This window comes from Sander vitreus, chromosome 12 (genome assembly GCF_031162955.1).
Source record: "Sander vitreus isolate 19-12246 chromosome 12, sanVit1, whole genome shotgun sequence".
Classification (NCBI taxonomy): domain Eukaryota; kingdom Metazoa; phylum Chordata; class Actinopteri; order Perciformes; family Percidae; genus Sander; species Sander vitreus.
The window spans coordinates 7,669,094-7,687,515 of NC_135866.1; the positions used below are offsets into that span (position 1 = coordinate 7,669,094).

General features: G+C 42.2%; 2 protein-coding genes across 2 annotated transcripts; one reads left to right on the forward strand and one right to left on the reverse strand.

The window, feature by feature from the left end:
- Positions 1–877: 877 nt before the first annotated feature.
- On the forward strand, positions 878–9,006 carry LOC144526843 (ras-related protein Rab-11B). The gene is made up of 5 exons (XM_078264534.1): positions 878–1,107; positions 3,376–3,571; positions 4,314–4,507; positions 6,319–6,399; positions 8,292–9,006. The coding sequence occupies exons 1-5, from the start codon at positions 1,068–1,070 to the stop codon at positions 8,435–8,437; spliced, it is 657 nt and encodes a 218-aa protein (XP_078120660.1). The 5' UTR covers positions 878–1,067; the 3' UTR covers positions 8,438–9,006.
- Positions 9,007–11,306: 2,300 nt separating this feature from the next.
- Positions 11,307–18,056, reverse strand: LOC144526525 (E3 ubiquitin-protein ligase MARCHF2-like). Its single transcript, XM_078264054.1, has 5 exons — positions 17,733–18,056; positions 16,119–16,416; positions 15,819–16,014; positions 14,115–14,324; positions 11,307–13,191 (listed from the first exon to the last, which is right to left on the reverse strand). The coding sequence occupies exons 2-5, from the start codon at positions 16,301–16,303 to the stop codon at positions 13,036–13,038; spliced, it is 747 nt and encodes a 248-aa protein (XP_078120180.1). The 5' UTR covers positions 16,304–16,416; positions 17,733–18,056; the 3' UTR covers positions 11,307–13,035.
- Positions 18,057–18,422: the final 366 nt, after the last annotated feature.

The following is an 18,422-nucleotide window of genomic DNA, read 5'->3' on the forward strand; positions in this document are numbered from 1 at the left end:
CCCTGTCAGTGAGGAAATCTAGCTTATCTAACTTAATAAATAAATATATATATACAGTCATGTGCAGAAGTTAGCACACCCATGCTAAAGTTGACTAAAAAGAGGAATAAAAAAAATTAGGCCCCCCCCCCATCATCACATCCCCTTCACCATACCTAGAGATTGGCATGGTTTTATTTCAGTTCCCCTAACAGCTGGTTTGATTTGCATTGAGAGATGATTTCATGGAAAGTACAGTACTTAGGTACACACTAGATAGACAATTGTATGCTGGGTCTAGGGTCAGGTCACATCCTATAGGTAACTTTCACATGTAGTATTGTATTGTAGTAGTATAATATAAGATAAACTTTATTGATCCCATTGGCAGGTTTTTTCCTGCATAGAGGATTTTTTGGTGCCCCCCAAAGTGGTTTAAGCCAGCGCCAAAGGAAAATCACCAGCACCAAAATAACAAGAATTGAGAGTAAAAAAAAATCCTCTCTAAATGTGTTAAATAGAAATACAATAGAAAAATAGGAATAAGAGTAATAGTGATATACACTATAAACACCTCCATATACAGACAGGTAAAATATATATATACTGTGTGTGTGTGTGTGTGTGTGTGTCTGTGTATTTCTAGAATTTTTATATGGGAGTATCAGTTGGAGTAGTCAGGCTTGGGAGTGCTGTGTGAATGTATTTTGTGTTTTGTATTTGCTGTTTAATTGTTTTAAGGACCCCCTCGAACATGAGATGATTCATCTCATGGGGTTATCCTTCTAACAAAATACTTAGGCCTGCGTGTCTCCAGCTGGATGGTCATGGTAGGCCTATCTGCTGGCATGCGAGTAAAGCGCGCCCCCCTGAGGAAGGTATGAGAAGCGCAGGGACTCCTCCCCTCCCGCTGCAGAGTTGGGATCTCTCCCTTTCTGCGGCCAGCTCGCCTTGACAGCCAACACTGGCGCAGAGTCTCAACGCAAACCTTTTTACCATATTTTTTTTCTGGTATATAACGACAATTCATACGCACACTTTTCACACATCCTCTTCCGGAGACAAGCGTTGGAGCGGCCTCGTCTAGAATGGGGAACCGAGACGACGAATACGATTTCTTGTTCAAAGGTAAAATAAATAAATAAATAAATAAAAAGATGACTGCATTCCCCCGTTAGGCTCACACCGACAGAGCTTTGGATATGCCTTTACATCTCCTATTGTGTCATTTTCGCAGACTATAGATGTGCGCATTTTCTAAGCAAACAGACTAAATGTTTCTCTCTGAAACGATGATAATGTGTTGGTGTTATTACAACATAATGCTGTCATTGTAACATTACAGCGCCTGCAGCTATATTTATAGGTAGGCTATGGGATGCAACACCCTATCCGTGCTCAGCCTTTGTATTAAACTTTCATCAACTCGTATAGAGCAGGATTGGGCGTTTGAGTGAACACTTTCCTGCTTTATTGAATGACATTTGATGTTTTTTTTATTTCGCCTTATGAGGTCGATAAAAGGCCTGTTATTAGCCTCTACCTCTCCTGATCAACAAGATCCATCCTCCGATGAGAAATGTTACTCAGCCTGCATGCTCTTATTGACTGAAAATGCTGCAACTCATAACTTTGTGTATCAGTGTCATTATGACTATCAATAGGCCTGATCAGTTGCGTCAGATTGAAGCGGTACCAGACCCAGGTCCGTGTTATAGAACCCGGTCGGATCCAGAATGACTTCCTTTGATCATGATATCAGCTCCTGTGGCACATTAACATCCTGGGCCTGTGTAAGCCAAAGGGCCATTTAGATGTAACAAAGTATCCTCTGTGGGATGAATAGGGCATCTGCCGGAGGCTCTCTCTCTCTCTCTCTCTCTCTCTCTCTCTCTCTCTCTCTCTTTCTTCCCCCCCCCTCTCCCCGTCTGTCTCTCTGTTTCTGCCCGAGCCGTCGTCTGTGTACCCGGCCGAAACAGGAAGGGCAAGGCGGACTGAAACTGTCGATTCAGGTTTTGATGAAGCCTGTTATCAGCTTCCTGCAGCCCGGAACCAGCGCGATGTCGACAGGGACAAAGTTCGGCTCTATTTCCTTTTTGTCGAGCTATGGGAGAGAGAAAACAAAAGGCTCCACCTCTGGAGCCCGGCTCAGCCCTGATCCATGCCTGATCAATCACTGTCCTCTGACTACACAAGGAAGGCCTGTTAATAATCAATCCATGCCGTCACTTTATGGATGCTCAACAGTAGGCTACAGGAGCTATTCAGACCCACAGCTAGATCTCCACAAGTCCTGACTTTCTGAAGCTTTCAATATAAAAGTCCCATATTTATACTCACTCACAGTTTTGGTGTCACATTCCTTTAGTTTTTTTCTGTAGCTGGCTTATGAATCTCGGAGGTATTAAGAAAGTTTTGAATAAGGGTTGGTAAACAAAATTGACATCAGCTTAAAGCCTCCCTACGTGCTCTCGGAAGAAGAGGCAATATGAGGCCAAACTCTTATTTTGATAGGTCAAGCGTATAGAGTATATATTATAGATGCAGGATGAACAGCAAAACCCTCATTTATTCAGCACCTCTTTATGTAGTGGGTAATCCTTTAGGTGCGCAATGCAAGGCTTACATTCTTGTTTTGGTTATTTGATAGCATGGATGAAATAACTGTACGTCTTCATGGTGGTTGGCCTCTAACGGACATATTTCTTTAGCTGCTCTGCCCTGTAGCTCTGCCTCTATGCCAGTGGTTCTCTATACGCTGACACCCAAAACAGGCTGTATAACAGTTCAGCTAAAAGAATGCTTGTTTATGTGTTTTAATTATCAGTCAGACAAAACATAAGAGGAAGGATGAATGTATCAGACATACAGTTCGATACAGTATTACAGCATAATACACATTACTTATCAAACAAATCACCATTCATTTTGTCTGTTAAACAATGCTGTGCTGTAGCTGCTTTTTGTGTTGCTGCTGAGAAACTACTTAGAATGGATCAGGAAAAAAAAACTCATTTATTTCATTCCTGTAGTGAATTTAATATGAAAAAGGCATATTCTCAAGCACTATTGGGTTGTAACACTAATGTTCTGTATCGACTCAAGTCTTGTGTTTTGTAATTTGGCATTCTCTATGGGCCCCTCCCTACAACCACAGCTATTCATTCTAGCATCTTTTTGGGCCCTCCTCACATGAGGGCCCCAGTCTGACACCCCTGCCCATAAATCACACATGCACAAACACGAAGCCCCTGGGTTCTGTTCAAACCAGCGTTTAGAGGCACTGCTTTATGCAATATCAACATTTCTTGGCTCTATTAATATATATGGCTCCTACCGCTCCCATCACACATACAGTATCCTAACACACTTGTCTCATCCTCTTTCCCTCCCCAGTTGTGTTGATTGGGGACTCTGGTGTAGGGAAGAGCAACCTACTCTCTCGCTTCACACGCAATGAGTTCAACCTAGAGAGTAAGAGCACCATCGGGGTGGAGTTCGCCACGCGCAGCATTCAGGTGGACGGCAAGACGATAAAGGCTCAGATCTGGGACACAGCAGGACAGGAGCGCTACAGAGCCATCACCTCGGCGTGAGTCCATGTCTGAGAGCTGCAGATAGTCCTGCCTCAGCGTGGGCAAATACTTTATCCTTCAGACTAGATCCCCCAAAATGAGGCCCATGTTTGGATATGTTCTACAACATTTAGTTAAAGAGGTAGATGGCACGTTTTAACAATGATTATAGCATGGGTACTGCTTAATCTTCTTGAGTTAGACACAGAACTCCAGGCAGGATATCATTTATATGCATAAATGCGGCTCCCTCTACATTGAAGCCATTTGATGCAGTTTATCAAACTGCACTTAGATCTGCTGAAAAAAATAAAGGTAATATAAATATAAATCAAGAGTATCAAAAAGCAAAGTTTCACTTTAACCGTAATATCTCACATAGAATTGAATTTAAGACCCATTTAAGACCCTTACATATAGTAGAATGTGAGTCCATTTCAAGTGAACATCCCATAACGGCTTTAAAAATGTATATTAGCTGAATATCAACCCAGTTAATAACATGCTAAAATGAAATCCAACCATGGTTAGTAAAGGAGGCAGAATGCAGATTGTACTAACTACTGTATATTCTGGATTAGTCACTGTACAAGCAACAGAAAGATATTTGTCATGAAAAACAAAAACTGAATGCCTAGAAGGATTTTTTTAAGACTAAACCAGAAAAAAAAAAAAACTTTTTTATGGACCTGCAGACGTTTCCGGCAGTCGTCACCAGTGAAATGTGTGGTTACTGTGTTGTCCTTGGTCCTGTTACAGATACTACAGGGGAGCGGTGGGGGCACTCTTAGTGTATGACATCGCCAAACACCTGACCTACGAGAATGTGGAGCGCTGGCTGAAGGAGCTGAGAGACCACGCCGACAACAACATCGTCATCATGCTGGTTGGCAACAAGAGCGACCTGCGCCACCTCAGGGCCGTGCCAACAGATGAGGCCCGGGCCTTCGCAGGTACTGGAACTTACAAAAAGACACAGGAAAGGCTAAATATTGGAGTGTGGCGAGGGATCTCTATAGAATGTATCTTTTTTTTTTTTTTTTAAAGTTATAGACATTTTTTAAATTATGGTTATAGTTTTTAAAGATATTTGACATATAATAGGGTTTTCTCTGGGTTTGTGGAAGACTTAAGGCCTTTTTACACTCGCTGGTCCAGACCTGTCGCACCACTCAATTTTTTTCAGCGGCGCACGACAAAGCGCAAACAGGAAGCACCATATTCATGTCTGCCGTTATTCAAAGGACGAACATTCCAAGCAGGCTGAAAAGCAGCTGTTCTTCCTCATCCATTGACTCCAGTATCATCTTAGCAACTGTTGACATTGACGTCAATGATGATGCTGCCAGTTCTGCCATTGTTTACCGGGAATGGCGAGTATACTGCACGTTTAAGGTGCACATATTTGGTGGGGGAGTTTAGGGGTCCTCCCACAACAAAATGTTACGTTTTTCAATACAAAATAAATGCAATTTCACATCATTTTGGACCATTATTACTACTACCACCATATCTGTGTCTAAAACCTAAAAAGCTAGGGCAGATAATAAATAAATAAATAAATAACACAAAAAGCTTAAAGACAGAAGGCATCAGTTTAAATCCAGTGACAGACAAGACTTCAGTTTCTCTCTGTTTGAACAAATCTCACTATGAAGTACAGTGGTGGTAAATCATCTGATGTCAGTCATTATGAGCGAGGAGAAGTTTTGTTTAGACACAACATTTTTGAACTGAGCCATGTCGGTTCTTAAAAAGCGTACTCTTCAGAATGAAACGGATCACTTTTAAACCACTTGCTAGAGAAGTCCACTGGGGACAGACTGCAATCATTAGATCTGAGGAAAGTCATTTTGTTTAGTTAGTTTTGATGCTCACATTGACATGAATTCAGCTTAGGTGGTGCCCAAAACGACTTGGGTGCTACACCTAAACTTTAGGCCTCCTGCACACCGGCTGCGTGGCGTGAGCCTGTCAGCTGCGTGGCGTGTCCGTTTTTATTTCGGCTCCCATGTTAACAGGTTAGAGCTTGCACACTGCCTGCGTGACACGCACGTCTCAGGCACGGCTCGAGAAAACGCGTGCATGCTAGAAATAGGACCGATGCCTGTTTTATTTTTTACGCGACACGCAAGCGTGTTGGAAGCGTTTCCAGGCAAAATAAAATAGGAAAAGATGTTTATATGTCATTTTGACATGAATACATTTAATAAATGACATTTTGATGTTTGAAAGTCTCTAGGTTTTGACATAAATGCAGATATAAATATTATAATAATAATAATAATAATAATAATTAATTATCGATTTTCAAATATTGCACTTGTCAATAAAGAACGAAATATTCTGTAGCCTATTTTGCCATCGATACTGCCGACTACTTTGCTGTAATCAAATCAGTATATATTTATGTTTAACATGAAGTATACTACTGCTTGAGTGCAGTACATTTCCAATCAATGTGAAACATACATGTGTACAGACAAGACAACGCCGCACAGCCGCCACGCAACAGAAACGCCACGCTCACGCCACGCAGCCAGTGTGCAGGAGGCCTTATAACGGTTGGGAAAACCTTGTTATACATTCAATCGGATCTCTGTATTATCTTCCGTGCGATAAATTAGGATTGGAGAACATTGTAGAAACTTTGTTTGAAGGTGGCAAGAACAGAATATGTGTATGAAACGTCACAATCCTTGGTTCTCCTCTTGCCAATTCTGACGCTGCTGCTTCTGTTGCTGTTTTCTTTCTTCCCCCTCAGAGAAGAACAATCTGTCCTTCATAGAAACGTCAGCCTTGGACTCAACAAACGTTGAAGAAGCCTTCAAGAATATCCTTACAGGTATGTCTGTGAACAGAGGTGGGACGTCAGAGCTACGCTGTTAATATTGCACTTGAATGATAAGAAATGAAAGGTGCTTTTAAAAGGTCAACTTAACGTCTCATACGCCAATCATTCCCAAACTTTGTTCTGATAACACACCAGCACTGTGTAAGCTGAAACTGTGTTGCTTAAGATTGTACCTCACAAGCTTTAAGACATGTGTTCAGGCACTAAACAAAAACCTGAAGTCTGGTCTAAAAGTAGCTGCTGAGGGGGGCGACCTCTAGCTCCCCCAGTGGGAGCGCGCGCCCCATGTAGGCTGAGTCCTCTGCAGCGGCCCGGGTTCGAGTCCAACCTGCGGCCCTTTGCTGCGTGTCATCCCCCATCTCTCTCCCACCTTTCCTGTCTATCCACTGTCACTTTCAAATAAAGGGAAAAGCCCCCAAAAATAATCTTAATAAAAAACAATTACCTGCTTATAGAAATTATTTGCAACTGCAAAAAAGATTCTAGTAACTAAACTCTTGACCTTAACTTTTTACCTTTTCCCGTTTCATTGTCAGCAGTGGTGGAATGTAACTAAAAACATTTACTCAAGTACTGTACTTACTGTAAGTACAAATTTGAGGTACTTGTACTTTACTTGAGTCTTTTCTTTTCATGCCACTTTCTACGCCACTAGAAAGTGTACTTTTTACTCCACTACATAATTCTGAATGCGTTAGTTAGTAGTTACTTTACAAATTAAGATTTTTGCACACAAAACACATGTAGTTTATAAAATAGGATGTTTTATTATAAATTAAACTACCCAACAATATACAAGCCTACAAGTCCAGCTGAAATGATTAAAACCCTTAAAGGAACGCTGACTTATTGGGACTTTAGCTTATTCACCGTATCCCCCAGAGTTAGACAAGTCCACACATACCCTTCTCATCTCCGTGCGTGTTGTAACTCTGTCTGACGCACCCACCGCTAGCCTAGTTAGCACAGATCCTGGAGGTAACCGGCTCCAACTAGCCTACTGCTCCCAATAAGTGACAAAATAACGCCAACATTTTCCTATTTACATGTTGTGATTTGTATAGTCACAGCATGTACAAATAACAGGTTACATGACACACAGCCATCTTCTAACCATATACATACTGGGAACTATATTCTCAGAAGGCGAAGCACTGCTACTTCTGCTACTTGGGCGGAATGATTATTACTCCAACTCTGAGCGAACTCCAGGTGAACACTCTGCTCCTCACCACGGTGCTTCTCAGGTGCTATATAATTCCCAGTTTGTATACAGTGAGAAGATGGCTGTGTCTCATGTGACCTTGTTATTTGTACACGCTGTGACTATACAAATCATAACAAGAAAATGTTGGCGTTATTTTGTCACTTATTGGGAGCAGTAGGCTAGTTGGAGCCGGTTACCTCCAGGATCTGTGCTAACTAGGCTAGCGGTGGGTGCGTCAGACAGAGTTACAACACGCACGGAGATGAGAAGGGTATGTGTGGACTTGTCTAACTCTGGGGGATACGGTGAATAAGCTAAAGTCCCAATAAGTCAGCGTTCCTTTAAACAGTTAGTTGATCGACAGAACAGTTTTGATCGTTTACAGTTTCTAAAATGTGAAGATTTTTCTGCATTGAGTACTTTTACTTTATTACTTTTAAGTAAATGTTCCTGATGATACTTAACATACTATTACTTAAGTAACATTATCAATGCAGGACCTTTACTTGTAAGTGTGCAGAGTATTTTTTTACAGTGTGGTATTAGTACTTTTAGTTTAGTAAAGGATCTGAATACTTCTTCCACCAGTGATTGTCAGTGTGTACCCACAACAACAAAAGAAATTTAGGGTGAAAATGGATGATTTGGTTTCTATTCCATCTTTTCAAAAAAACAGAAATCTACCGCATCGTCTCGCAGAAACAAATTGCTGAGCGGTCCGCCCATGACGAGTCCCCGGGAAACAACGTGGTGGACATCAGTGTGCCACCCACCACGGACGGCCAGAGGGGGAGCAAACTCCAGTGCTGTCAGAACCTGTAACCCGTGGCAAACATCCCTCCTCACCTGGGTCGATTATTCATTGAAATCCACAGTGTTGGCATGTTTCCATCCACCTGGGGTGCAATATTGTCTGAATCTGCACTTTTTTTAGATCAGTGGAGTCAGTTCCGTTATGCCACAAACGATCAATTCCAGAAAGAAGTGTTTGACTTGATTTCAAATGGTAATCTGACCCAGGTACAATCTGCTACATCCCAGTGCAAAAACAGGACTGACGGTACTGCATACAGTATGTAGCTGCCACAGTTACCCATGATAGCGTAGCAGAATAGCTTTGCCTGAGACCTTGTAAGCCTAGACGTCTCCCTGGTAGACGGGTCCTGCCACGTGTTGGAGGGCTGGGTTTGAATCCTACCTGTTTCAGTCGTACCAGCAGTCCTGTTTTTGGGCTTTCCTCCTCCTCGTTCAGTCATCATCTCAAAAGTGGTTATGACGCTGCTGATGCTTATTTCATTTTGTGTAAAATATATTCTTTTTGTTTTGATTTTGATAGCTTGTCCGCTCACACACATTATATTAATGCCATGAAATTAAATTTTACAATATTATTATTGTTGTGGTGTGCTCTCTCTCGTTTTAGCAACACATTCTGTACACAAAATGACATACTGTACCTGCACAGTGACCCTGAACCTCTTGGTAACACCAACTGGTATCTTTCTTTATATTAGGTTGATGCATCAATGCATAAGCAGCACTTTACTCTTGTTTCAAGTCAAGGTGGAGCTAGTTTTATCTACTTTATACACAGATCATTTTATCTCTTTAGGTGCCATCCTATAGGTGTCAGGCCCAGGGGCCAGATGTTCATTGAACATTCAGAGCTCAGCAGCAGCTATTTGCACTATTTTTAAAGCATTGTGCTAATAGAAGGCCTAAAAATCTGTAAACCATTTGTGAAAACATGATAGTTGACAAGAAAAAACTGCATAAAGTGAGCATGTCTGTACAGGGGAGACTCGTGGATACACATAGAACCCATTTTCATTTAGATATCTGAAGGTGAGAGGTCAAGCATTCTCGCTTTGCCAGACCCTCCTCCAAAGGGCGCTGGAGGAGGGGATGGGAGGAAAACGTGCTCTGGTTTATTTGCATTTCTTTAAACCAATCACAATCGTCTTGGGCGGTGCTAAGCACCGGAGAAAAGCAGCGGTGCCGCTGCAAAATAGGCTTGGAAGGAACTTGTTTTGGTGGAACATATATGTTTAAAAGTTGTTTCAGTCGTGCGACAGAAAACTCAGATTGGACAGATAGTCTAGCTAGCTGTCTGGATTTACCCTGCAGAGATCTGAGGAGCAGTTAACCATAGTCCTCAGAAATCCACCGGAGGTTAAAATGCTAACACAGAGGAAGCCCAAGGTAACAGATATCCGGCCTAAATGAGTGAAATCCGGCAGATTTTCCGGCGGCAACGGAGCAATCCCAGAAGTGGAACGTCAAGGATATAGACGAGGTCAAGGGACCCCTTTGGAGAAAAAAAAAAAGTGTTATTTACCTGAATATGATACCAATATCTAGCTTCACTTAAAGACGGAGCCCGCTACAGCCTATGAAAGACCGTAAAAGTCGGCCTAAAAGATTCAGGGCATTTGAGAAAACATTCGGGGCTGGAGCCCCAGAAGCCACCCCAACCGCCCCTGGTTAGGGTCACAAGATAATGTGGGAGAGTTGCGAGATGATTAATGAGGTAGGTAAAAAAATTTTTTAGCTCCACACAAATTTGTATACATATTTAGACATTGAACAGAATCGTTGCTCCATTTTGTTAAGTATTGGATCATTTGATCTCTTTAGGCCTCGAACAGTTGAAATGAAACCATCTGAGAAGCAGGGGAAACCATTATTTTGGTGAAGCAGGTAACAACTCTTCTTAAACGGGGCAGACACTGCTTTTCTGTAAGGTATCGCAAGCCGAAAAGGACGTCTACCAGCCATGTATGTACAGTATGTATGTATTAGCAATGTATTGAATTTTATAAACTCATAAGTTTCCTTAATCTAAAAAATAACTAAAAACTATTTTTGTAAAGTAATTGTAGTGCACTCTCTTTTCACTTTTTGGCTACCTCTTTAAAACTTTTGTGTAGTTTTCACACACTCTTACATAACTGCAACATGTAGTTTCCAGGTGTTGCAGTTTACTTAAAAGTCCAATATGTAATATATTTACTGTAATAAATCCAAAAATGACCCCAATGCGTCATCAGATATTAAGGAAACATGCTAAATTGAAATACTATCTTTTCTGACAACAATGCTAATGCCAGTATTTTCTCCTTTTTGAAATTTCCGTTCCGTGATGGAATGTCCGTTTGTGTTTTGGCCTGTGTGTTGTTATCAACTTCCCAGTTTGACAGCCAGGCCCGGTTGCCAGATATACCTGTAAAAACGTAAACCCAGCGCGCTACAGCTGTAACGTTAGTACAGCCATGAAAGCAGCAAACAAACAAACAGGATCAACGGAGATAGATTCTACCCGACCTAAAAAAAAAAAAACAGAGACGTAACAAACCCCGGGTAAATATTGGAGATGTATTTGAAAGATGGAGACAGCTTAGAGCCCAAAAGGACGGAGTTGGCTAATTTGGATATGTATTTGGATATATTTGAATAATTTTTTTTCAAATCAGATGAGTTGATGCTACTCTCCAATCTATTCAGGTACCCCCTGAAGTACAAGTACCGCTGGTTAGGAATCACTGGTATACACCATGACCATCTTAGAAATAATGAATGATCAAGGTCTCCCAGCACAAACATATTAAACGACAATTATTAAGATGGTTATGAAATCTCAGGGCATGACCCCCACAGTCATTGACTACCTAAAACCAACAGACAAGTCACATTTTACGTTGATTTAGTCCAGGAGTCCCTCATGTTTTATTGCACAATAACCCAACTTTCCGGGGGTGGGGGGGGATGCAGCAGGAAGACTACAATAACACAAAATACTTTGTATAGCATATGGTGCATACACTGATTGACATCTGAAAACACATTTCTCTTTTGCACCTTTTACTGAGTACCAGCCTGCTCTGGTACATCTCTGTGTTTTTATATAGGACAAAAGTCTATAGTCTCACTATTGTGAACACTGGGTCTCTTCTAATTTCAATCAAATCTCTTGTGATGTAGGACATAACTACTGGTCATTGCTAGGTATCTCAATTAATGAATGGTGCATTTACAAGGGGAACAGGGCTGTTTGCTAATGCACTTTTCTGACAATAGTAGAGACGTTACCCCAATTAGAACGTAAAGACTTTTTGGCGTTTTTCCATTACGTGGTACCTGCTCGACTCGCCTCGGTTCTACTCGCCTCACTGTGCGTCCGTTTTCCATTGTAGATTTTAGTACCGCCTCAGCGTGGCTGTTCGTCATAGGGGCGCCGCAGTAAACTGCCGTGACCTAACGCGACACACACACACAGAACGCGGAAGGTGTGTTGTTGTTGCCACAGCCAGAAGACACATTTTGTTTCAAAAGAAGCTGGAGGCAGCAAAAATAAACACAGCTGGCTAAACTATTTAAAAATGGCGGGGTTTGTTCAGGACACCCCCCTCTGTCGCTTTCACGTCACCTTTTGGTATCGGCTCAGCTCGCTTGGAACCTCGACTGAGGTGGTACTAAAAAAAAGTACCTGTTAGCAGGTACCAGGGACTTTTTTTCGTAATGGAAAACCAAAAAAGTCGAGGCGAGGCGAGTCGAGCAGGTACCACGTAACGGAAAAGCGCCTTTTTACCACACCTTCAATACTATTTCCCTATACATTACTGCACTGCCGTTTAACAGCTGCAGTTAGTGTTATCCCACGTAGTACAATCTTCACTGACCCCCGGGACAAGTTTGACAAATATGTGATGCCTTAGCTGTTGTCTAAACAAGGAAAAAAAATATTTGATTTCCACCGTTCAAACAGCAATGATAAAGCTTTACCAGGAAACTCTAAAGGGGTTCAGATTGTAGACAACAACGTTGGTATGAGCGACTGTCGCCCTCGACTTGAAGAATATTCACAGACAGCCTTTGTCAATCATGTTTTTTTTAGGTTTTAGGTTATTATTATCCTTCTGCTGGGCTAATATTGGCTGCCCATTGCTCAAAAACACAGCTAAATACATTGTGAAGGGACATGGGGGGGGGGGAATTATAGGTAGTGAATATGTTTCATATTATACTGTAGTAGCATGCTGAATCAGTAATATCCTGCTACATTAGCTTGTGTCTTAATATTTCTTAAGTTTGTATCAGGGACACACAGTTGGGCTGGGTAGTCCGGTATCCGTGTGTTCAGTCGTTCACATCCCAGCGCTGGCTGTCCGTGTTTCCGACATCGACTTTGACTCCGGAATGAGTTCTTCCCCAAAACCACTTTTGTGGTCGGCCAATACTGTAGTAGTTTACATCAAGTGCTTCAACAAAGGAAAAACAGGAGGAGAAAGTAGCTCTCCCCTCTCAAAATGGTCCTTATGAAGTGCAAAAGTTTATTAATACGATTACTTTTTGTTTTGTTTTAGAGAGTGCTTCAGTGGGCGGGCGTTATTTTAAATATTCCTCTTGCCACCGCTCTGCACTCATACGATGGTCTCGTCAGTCATTTTCTTGGTCGACTTGGTCGGCACAGAACGCTGGGTGGTGTGGGCCCCTTTCATATCGGGCATGAGCAGGCGCACTTTTTGATTGGTCCTCCTCCACTCCGAGTACAACTGACAGTGATACCGAAATGAAACCTGAGATTGGATGGAAGAAAAGTGGGAGGGGGTCAAGGCGAGCGGTGACACAGGGAGGAAAAGACAGACGTCAATAAAACTGACACCAAGATATTTGAGCCAGACTAGTACGCCTGCAACAATATGCTGACTGAAACTGCGTCTGCTACACAAGCTGGGAGCAAAAGGGCTAATCATTCACAGTTTTGCATTTCGAATGATTGTTTTGCTGAACGTAAAAGGATGGGTTTCTGAAGAAAGTTTCAGATTCACAAAACATCCTCTTTTAAAGTATGTGATCCAGTTACATTCAGTTAAGGATAGGTACAGATTAAAAGACATCTTATTCTTAATCTTCTCAATGAGTTATGCATGTATGAGCCTACATGAACTATCTGGCCAACTTTCAAACAAATAAGTGCTCTGTGCCAGAGATTATCAAGTTGCCCATGCCCTAATGTGCTTTTACTTTGTTCAGGTGCTATTCAATGTCAATGTCAAAACAGTCCCATAGAAAACAGTCCCATAATTTCAACAATAGAACATAGAACATAGATCTGTGGTTGTCTTTGTATTGTGTCTGTGAGCCGGTTCACACAGCCTCCATACAGCCTCTTTTTTTGTCTTAATGTTAAATGGTTATATGTATGTGTTATTTAGTCCTGTATTTATTGTTTGTTTATTTCATATTCATGTTTAATATGTTTATGTATGCACCAACAACCAAGGCAAATTCCTCATAAGTGCTGCTTACTTGGCAATAAATCCTTTTCTGATTTGTTTTGTCATAATATATATATATACTAGAAGCAGCTTGTGGGGTGTGAAGATGGCAGAGAAAAAAAAAAATGTATTCTGTGCCAGCGCCTCAACAGAAGTACATAGATTTCATAAACATGTTTTTCTCAGTAACAGGAGAATAAGCTAAGTAATGCCTTAGTTACCAGTGTCCAGAGGATGTAGATAGTAAAGAGGGCGATGGTGAGGGCGATGAGGCCGACAGCCTCCAGTCTGCTCTTCAGTTGCAGGTGGTCCTGGGCTCCCCTCAGACACAGCCAGCCAGAGATGGCTGCCAGGGGCGTGATGAGAAGGAAACACGCCATGTCGCACAGCAGCGTGCGCTTCTCACTGCGAGGGCCTGGGTCCTTCAGCCACTGGGCGAGAGCAAAATCAAGAGTTCATTTGGTTTAACTGAAAATGAGCTTGCTACAGTATCGCCTTAAGCCGCCTACACATGATCCACGGCAAAACCGCAAGGTAGGGCACAGAGCAAAGAGGCAGCGCAGGAAAATTCTGGAATTGGTTGCACCTTAATAAGGTCAGTGGCAACTAGGTCAATATTGAAATAATTTGAAGTTTGAGCTGTGCGCGACGCCAAGGATGGCGCTGCGCCTAGTTGGACAGCACCGCTCTCCCCATGGGAAAACAATGGAACGGCCAGCGCAGAACAATTTTACCGCGGATCACGTATAGGCTAGCCTAGAAATCTAGACGCATCCTAGCGGCAGCAAATGTAATTTGCAGCCAGGGTCGTCTAGCAACTCTCCGTTGGCTTGCGAGCTGGAAAAACCAAACTCTGGCCGGGCCAATCACATCGTGTATAGAGTCGGCGGGCGGGCTTATGGCTGCTGCTGCTGGCGAACAGCGGTCTTTCCAATCGGCTTTGGCCGCGACTCTGGCAGACTGGGAGTTAAGCTTTTCTTTGAGAAATGAACAAAGAACGGCACTGAAGTCGTTCTTAAAAAAGGAAGATGTGTTCGTTTTGCCGACCGGATACGGCAACAGTTGAATCTATCAACTAGCTCCGCTATCTTCTTCGTTGCTCTGGTTGGTTGTCGCGCTATCCTATTGCGTGCAGAGGGAATTTGAAAGACAACCGTTTATCCCGCCCCCTCGGATTGAGCCCTGCCAATGGCGAGTTCCCTTGGTGTGGGTCTGGCTTGTCAGGCTAGGTGTAGGCGGCTTTAGTGTTGATTTGATTGATTGAGGCATCTCAGTTTGCAATGACTATTACAACTACATCTTGCTAAGTAAAAAGGTGAGTTTCCTGCATAACTGGTATGGATATATTGACATAGATGCATTAATGCTTTTTAAAACTTGTACTTTGAATAGAATGCTCTTGTTACAAGGTCAGGCGACCATATTATCAATTATGAGCAAATCATCTCATATCCTGGAGATGCTACTTGTTGGCACACACTAAATGGCTTGGGCGGCAACTACCGATTATGTTCATTGTCAATTAATATGTTTTATTATTATATTTTCCCGATTAGTTGTTAGTTAATTAGTTGTCATCCTCAAATGTCTTGTTTTGTCCACAACTCGAAGATATTCAGTTTACTGTCGCAAAGGAGAAAAGAAACCAAAACATTCTCACAATTTAAAAGCAGGAATCAAAGAATTTTTAACTCGACCTGATTAATCGATTATCAAAACAGTTGGCGATTAATCTTCGCAGCTTTATACATGGCTTAAAATTTATATAACAGACACTTAGAAAATACTTCAAATATGAGTCCAAGGCCTAAGGAAAATAGTCTGCATTGCTTTGGACAAATTAGTCTTGCTCATTTCCACCTATTTTTGTAAAAACAAAAAAAGACAGTAAAAACATTCATCCTTGAAGCGAATAACCCACTAACCTGTGTGAGTGGTTGTGGTCGTCGTTCAATAGTGAATTCTGTGTGACACAGTTCACAGTAGCTGGTGTTGGAGGAGGACAGCCACTTCTCCAAGCAGCTCTTGTGCACTTTACCCAGAGTGCCAGTGCAGTCGCAGGGGGAGAGCAGCGTCTCCCCTCCGGCTCCCTCATGACAGATCCGACACATGCCCACGTCACTGTGGAGCAAAGCAGAGAAGACAACAATGGGATGATCAACCAAAGCACAATGTAATTACAGTATATTCATTAGGGCCCCCATGTGAGTTCCTCCCTCTCTTACCTCTGCAAGCTCACCGCTTTGACAACGGTGGAGAGTGGGCGGCCATCTTTAGCCGTCACCTTGGCGATGTACTGGGCCTGCGCGGTAGAATCGGACTCCTCCGAATCCTTGGAGGCGTCCGTTTCAGCGTTCCCCGAGTAATCACAAAGGGAGCCAGGTAGGTGGCAGCACCCTGACGAAGACATTGCTCAGCTGAGGGTGACGGTGACCAAGGCCACAGTGGAGGTGACTTCAGAAGGTCTGATCCAGGGCCAACGTCCTACTCCTCTCCTCCTCCGTCCACCTACACAGCAACTGCCTGGTGGATTACAAACAAGCCAGAAAGTATGGGCGACTTGAAATGACAACATAAGTACAACATGATGTCGTAAGAGTCTATATAAGTCTCAGTGATGTGATGTGAGAGAGAGCAAAGGAAGCTCCAGCTCTAGGTCTAAAAAAAAAAAAAAAAAATTGAAAAATTGTTTACTAGAAATTAACAAGACACACACAACCTTCAAAATGTCCCAAAGCAAGACACAAAATCCTCAAAATTCCCCATTTACCAAATGTGTCCATCAGTACAAAGTCATGTTGTGAAGGCTGGAGCCCCACAGAAAATTGTTTTTAAAAAAATCAGGATGTCACCGTTTCCAAAAATGCCAAATATGTCCTGGAGCAATGCAAAAACACATCTAGAACTTTTAAATTGGAGTGATAGTGGAGCCGTAAAAAAAAAAAATGCATTTTATATTTAAAATACTTAACTCAATAGAAATAAGTAATATGTTTCATAAATAATGGTGATATGGCTGAGTAGCTACATGTCCTTTTGTTGGCCTAATTTTCAAATCAGAGCATTGAAGACCACATTTAGTTGGCATGTATGGGGATCCTTGATTTGCAACTAGAGTAGCTCAGATTATTATGGGATTATGATTCAAATGTAGCAGATTTGCAGCTAAACATTCATTCTGTGAACCCTAGTGTACTCCAGCATAGTAAAACAAAAATGACTTAAGATTAGTAATGCTATTATTTACACTTTGTAGGTGTGCTCTGTTTGTGTTCCGGTTTAAGAATGATAAAGACAGTTGGAGAATAATAAGATACAAAATAAGGATGAAGGCCTTACAGGATCATGTTTATCCCCCAAACGATGTACAGATTATTAGGCATTCTATTATGAAATGGCTTGGGAAGAAATCACCCGGGGCAGCACGTCGCTGGACCCCCCCCCCAGGTTTGGGCTAGGGTTAGCCCCCAATGTTTACAACGTCTGGCTCCGCCCCTTGTCGTTGCGATCTAACGTATTGTTTTTAAATCGTGTATCTTAGCAATGTTATAATCATAATAGTCAAGAAAATAAAACTTTGAACTGTCAGACTGCGTGCGCACCGTTAATCTCCACTGTCTAACGTTTCTATTTTTCGATGATTAAGGCCGATACACATGATTGATAGTGTCGTTACTCTAGCATTACAACCGCCAACAAAGGCACAATTCATCTCAATACTAGAAAAAACATGCAAAGCAGTTGAACAGCTGTAAAGCAACAAGCTGCGATGTGCTGTTGGTTATAGAGAAAAGTTGGTAAAATAGGTGAAAAACAGATGTTAGCGTAAATGTACTCACCCGACGGCCTCCCTTTTCTCGCTTGGCCTTGGTCCTGCGTTAACCAGACACAAGCTAGCTAGCTGAGCTAACTGGACAGCTCTAGTTACAAATTATGACATTGACATCTAACCACAAGCTGATGATATGAGGGGATACAGAAGACGACCACATGCGCTGTATCCTCTCCATGGCTTGTAGCATATCTCCCCCGGGTGATTTTCTTCGAAAAGGTGAAAAGAAACTGCTGTTTCTGGCAGGATTACTGGACACGGCTAATGGCTAACAGGCTAGCAACGGGCAAGCCTCAACATCCCTCAGCTGTGCGCTGGTCACGTGACGCAATGCTGCCTTCAAAGTCCTTGTGATATTGTAATAACGGACACATAACACGCATAAGTAATCAAAGTCTGAAATAGTGCCTGCTCTTGTAAGAACTACGGGTCATGTTCTATTGCCAAATGTGATGTTAAGGAGGCCAGTAACCATGTAAGTCTGGTGAAAACTAAAGATGAAAGTAATGCTTGTAATCACTTAATTTGCCCCTTTAATGTTTTTATTTAAACATCAGTTAGCTCAGTGGTTCTCAAACTTTTTCGGTCATTCCCCACTTTGGACAAGGGGGAATTTTCAAGCCCCACCTGCCCCATCGCCCCAACACAATGCTAATGAAATACGCAACAAGCTTAAAATGTTCCAATTTATTTAAGT

What these genes read in the sequence shown, in the direction of transcription:
- LOC144526843 (XM_078264534.1), top strand. Translation starts at nt 1,068, where the DNA reads ATGGGGAACCGAGACGACGAATACGATTTCTTGTTCAAAG. An exon ending in TACAGAGCCATCACCTCGGC is followed by an intron (nt 3,572 to 4,313) that starts GTGAGTCCATGT and finishes GTCCTGTTACAG; the next exon opens with ATACTACAGGGGAGCGGTGG. An exon ending in TGAGGCCCGGGCCTTCGCAG is followed by an intron (nt 4,508 to 6,318) that starts GTACTGGAACTT and finishes CTTCCCCCTCAG; the next exon opens with AGAAGAACAATCTGTCCTTC.
- LOC144526525 (XM_078264054.1), bottom strand. Translation starts at nt 16,303, where the DNA reads ATGTCTTCGTCAGGGTGCTGCCACCTACCTGGCTCCCTTTGTGATTAC. An exon ending in AAAGCGGTGAGCTTGCAGAG is followed by an intron (nt 16,015 to 16,118) that starts GTAAGAGAGGGA and finishes TTTGCTCCACAG; the next exon opens with TGACGTGGGCATGTGTCGGA. An exon ending in TCTACATCCTCTGGACACTG is followed by an intron (nt 13,192 to 14,114) that starts GTAACTAAGGCA and finishes ATCCAATCTCAG; the next exon opens with GTTTCATTTCGGTATCACTG.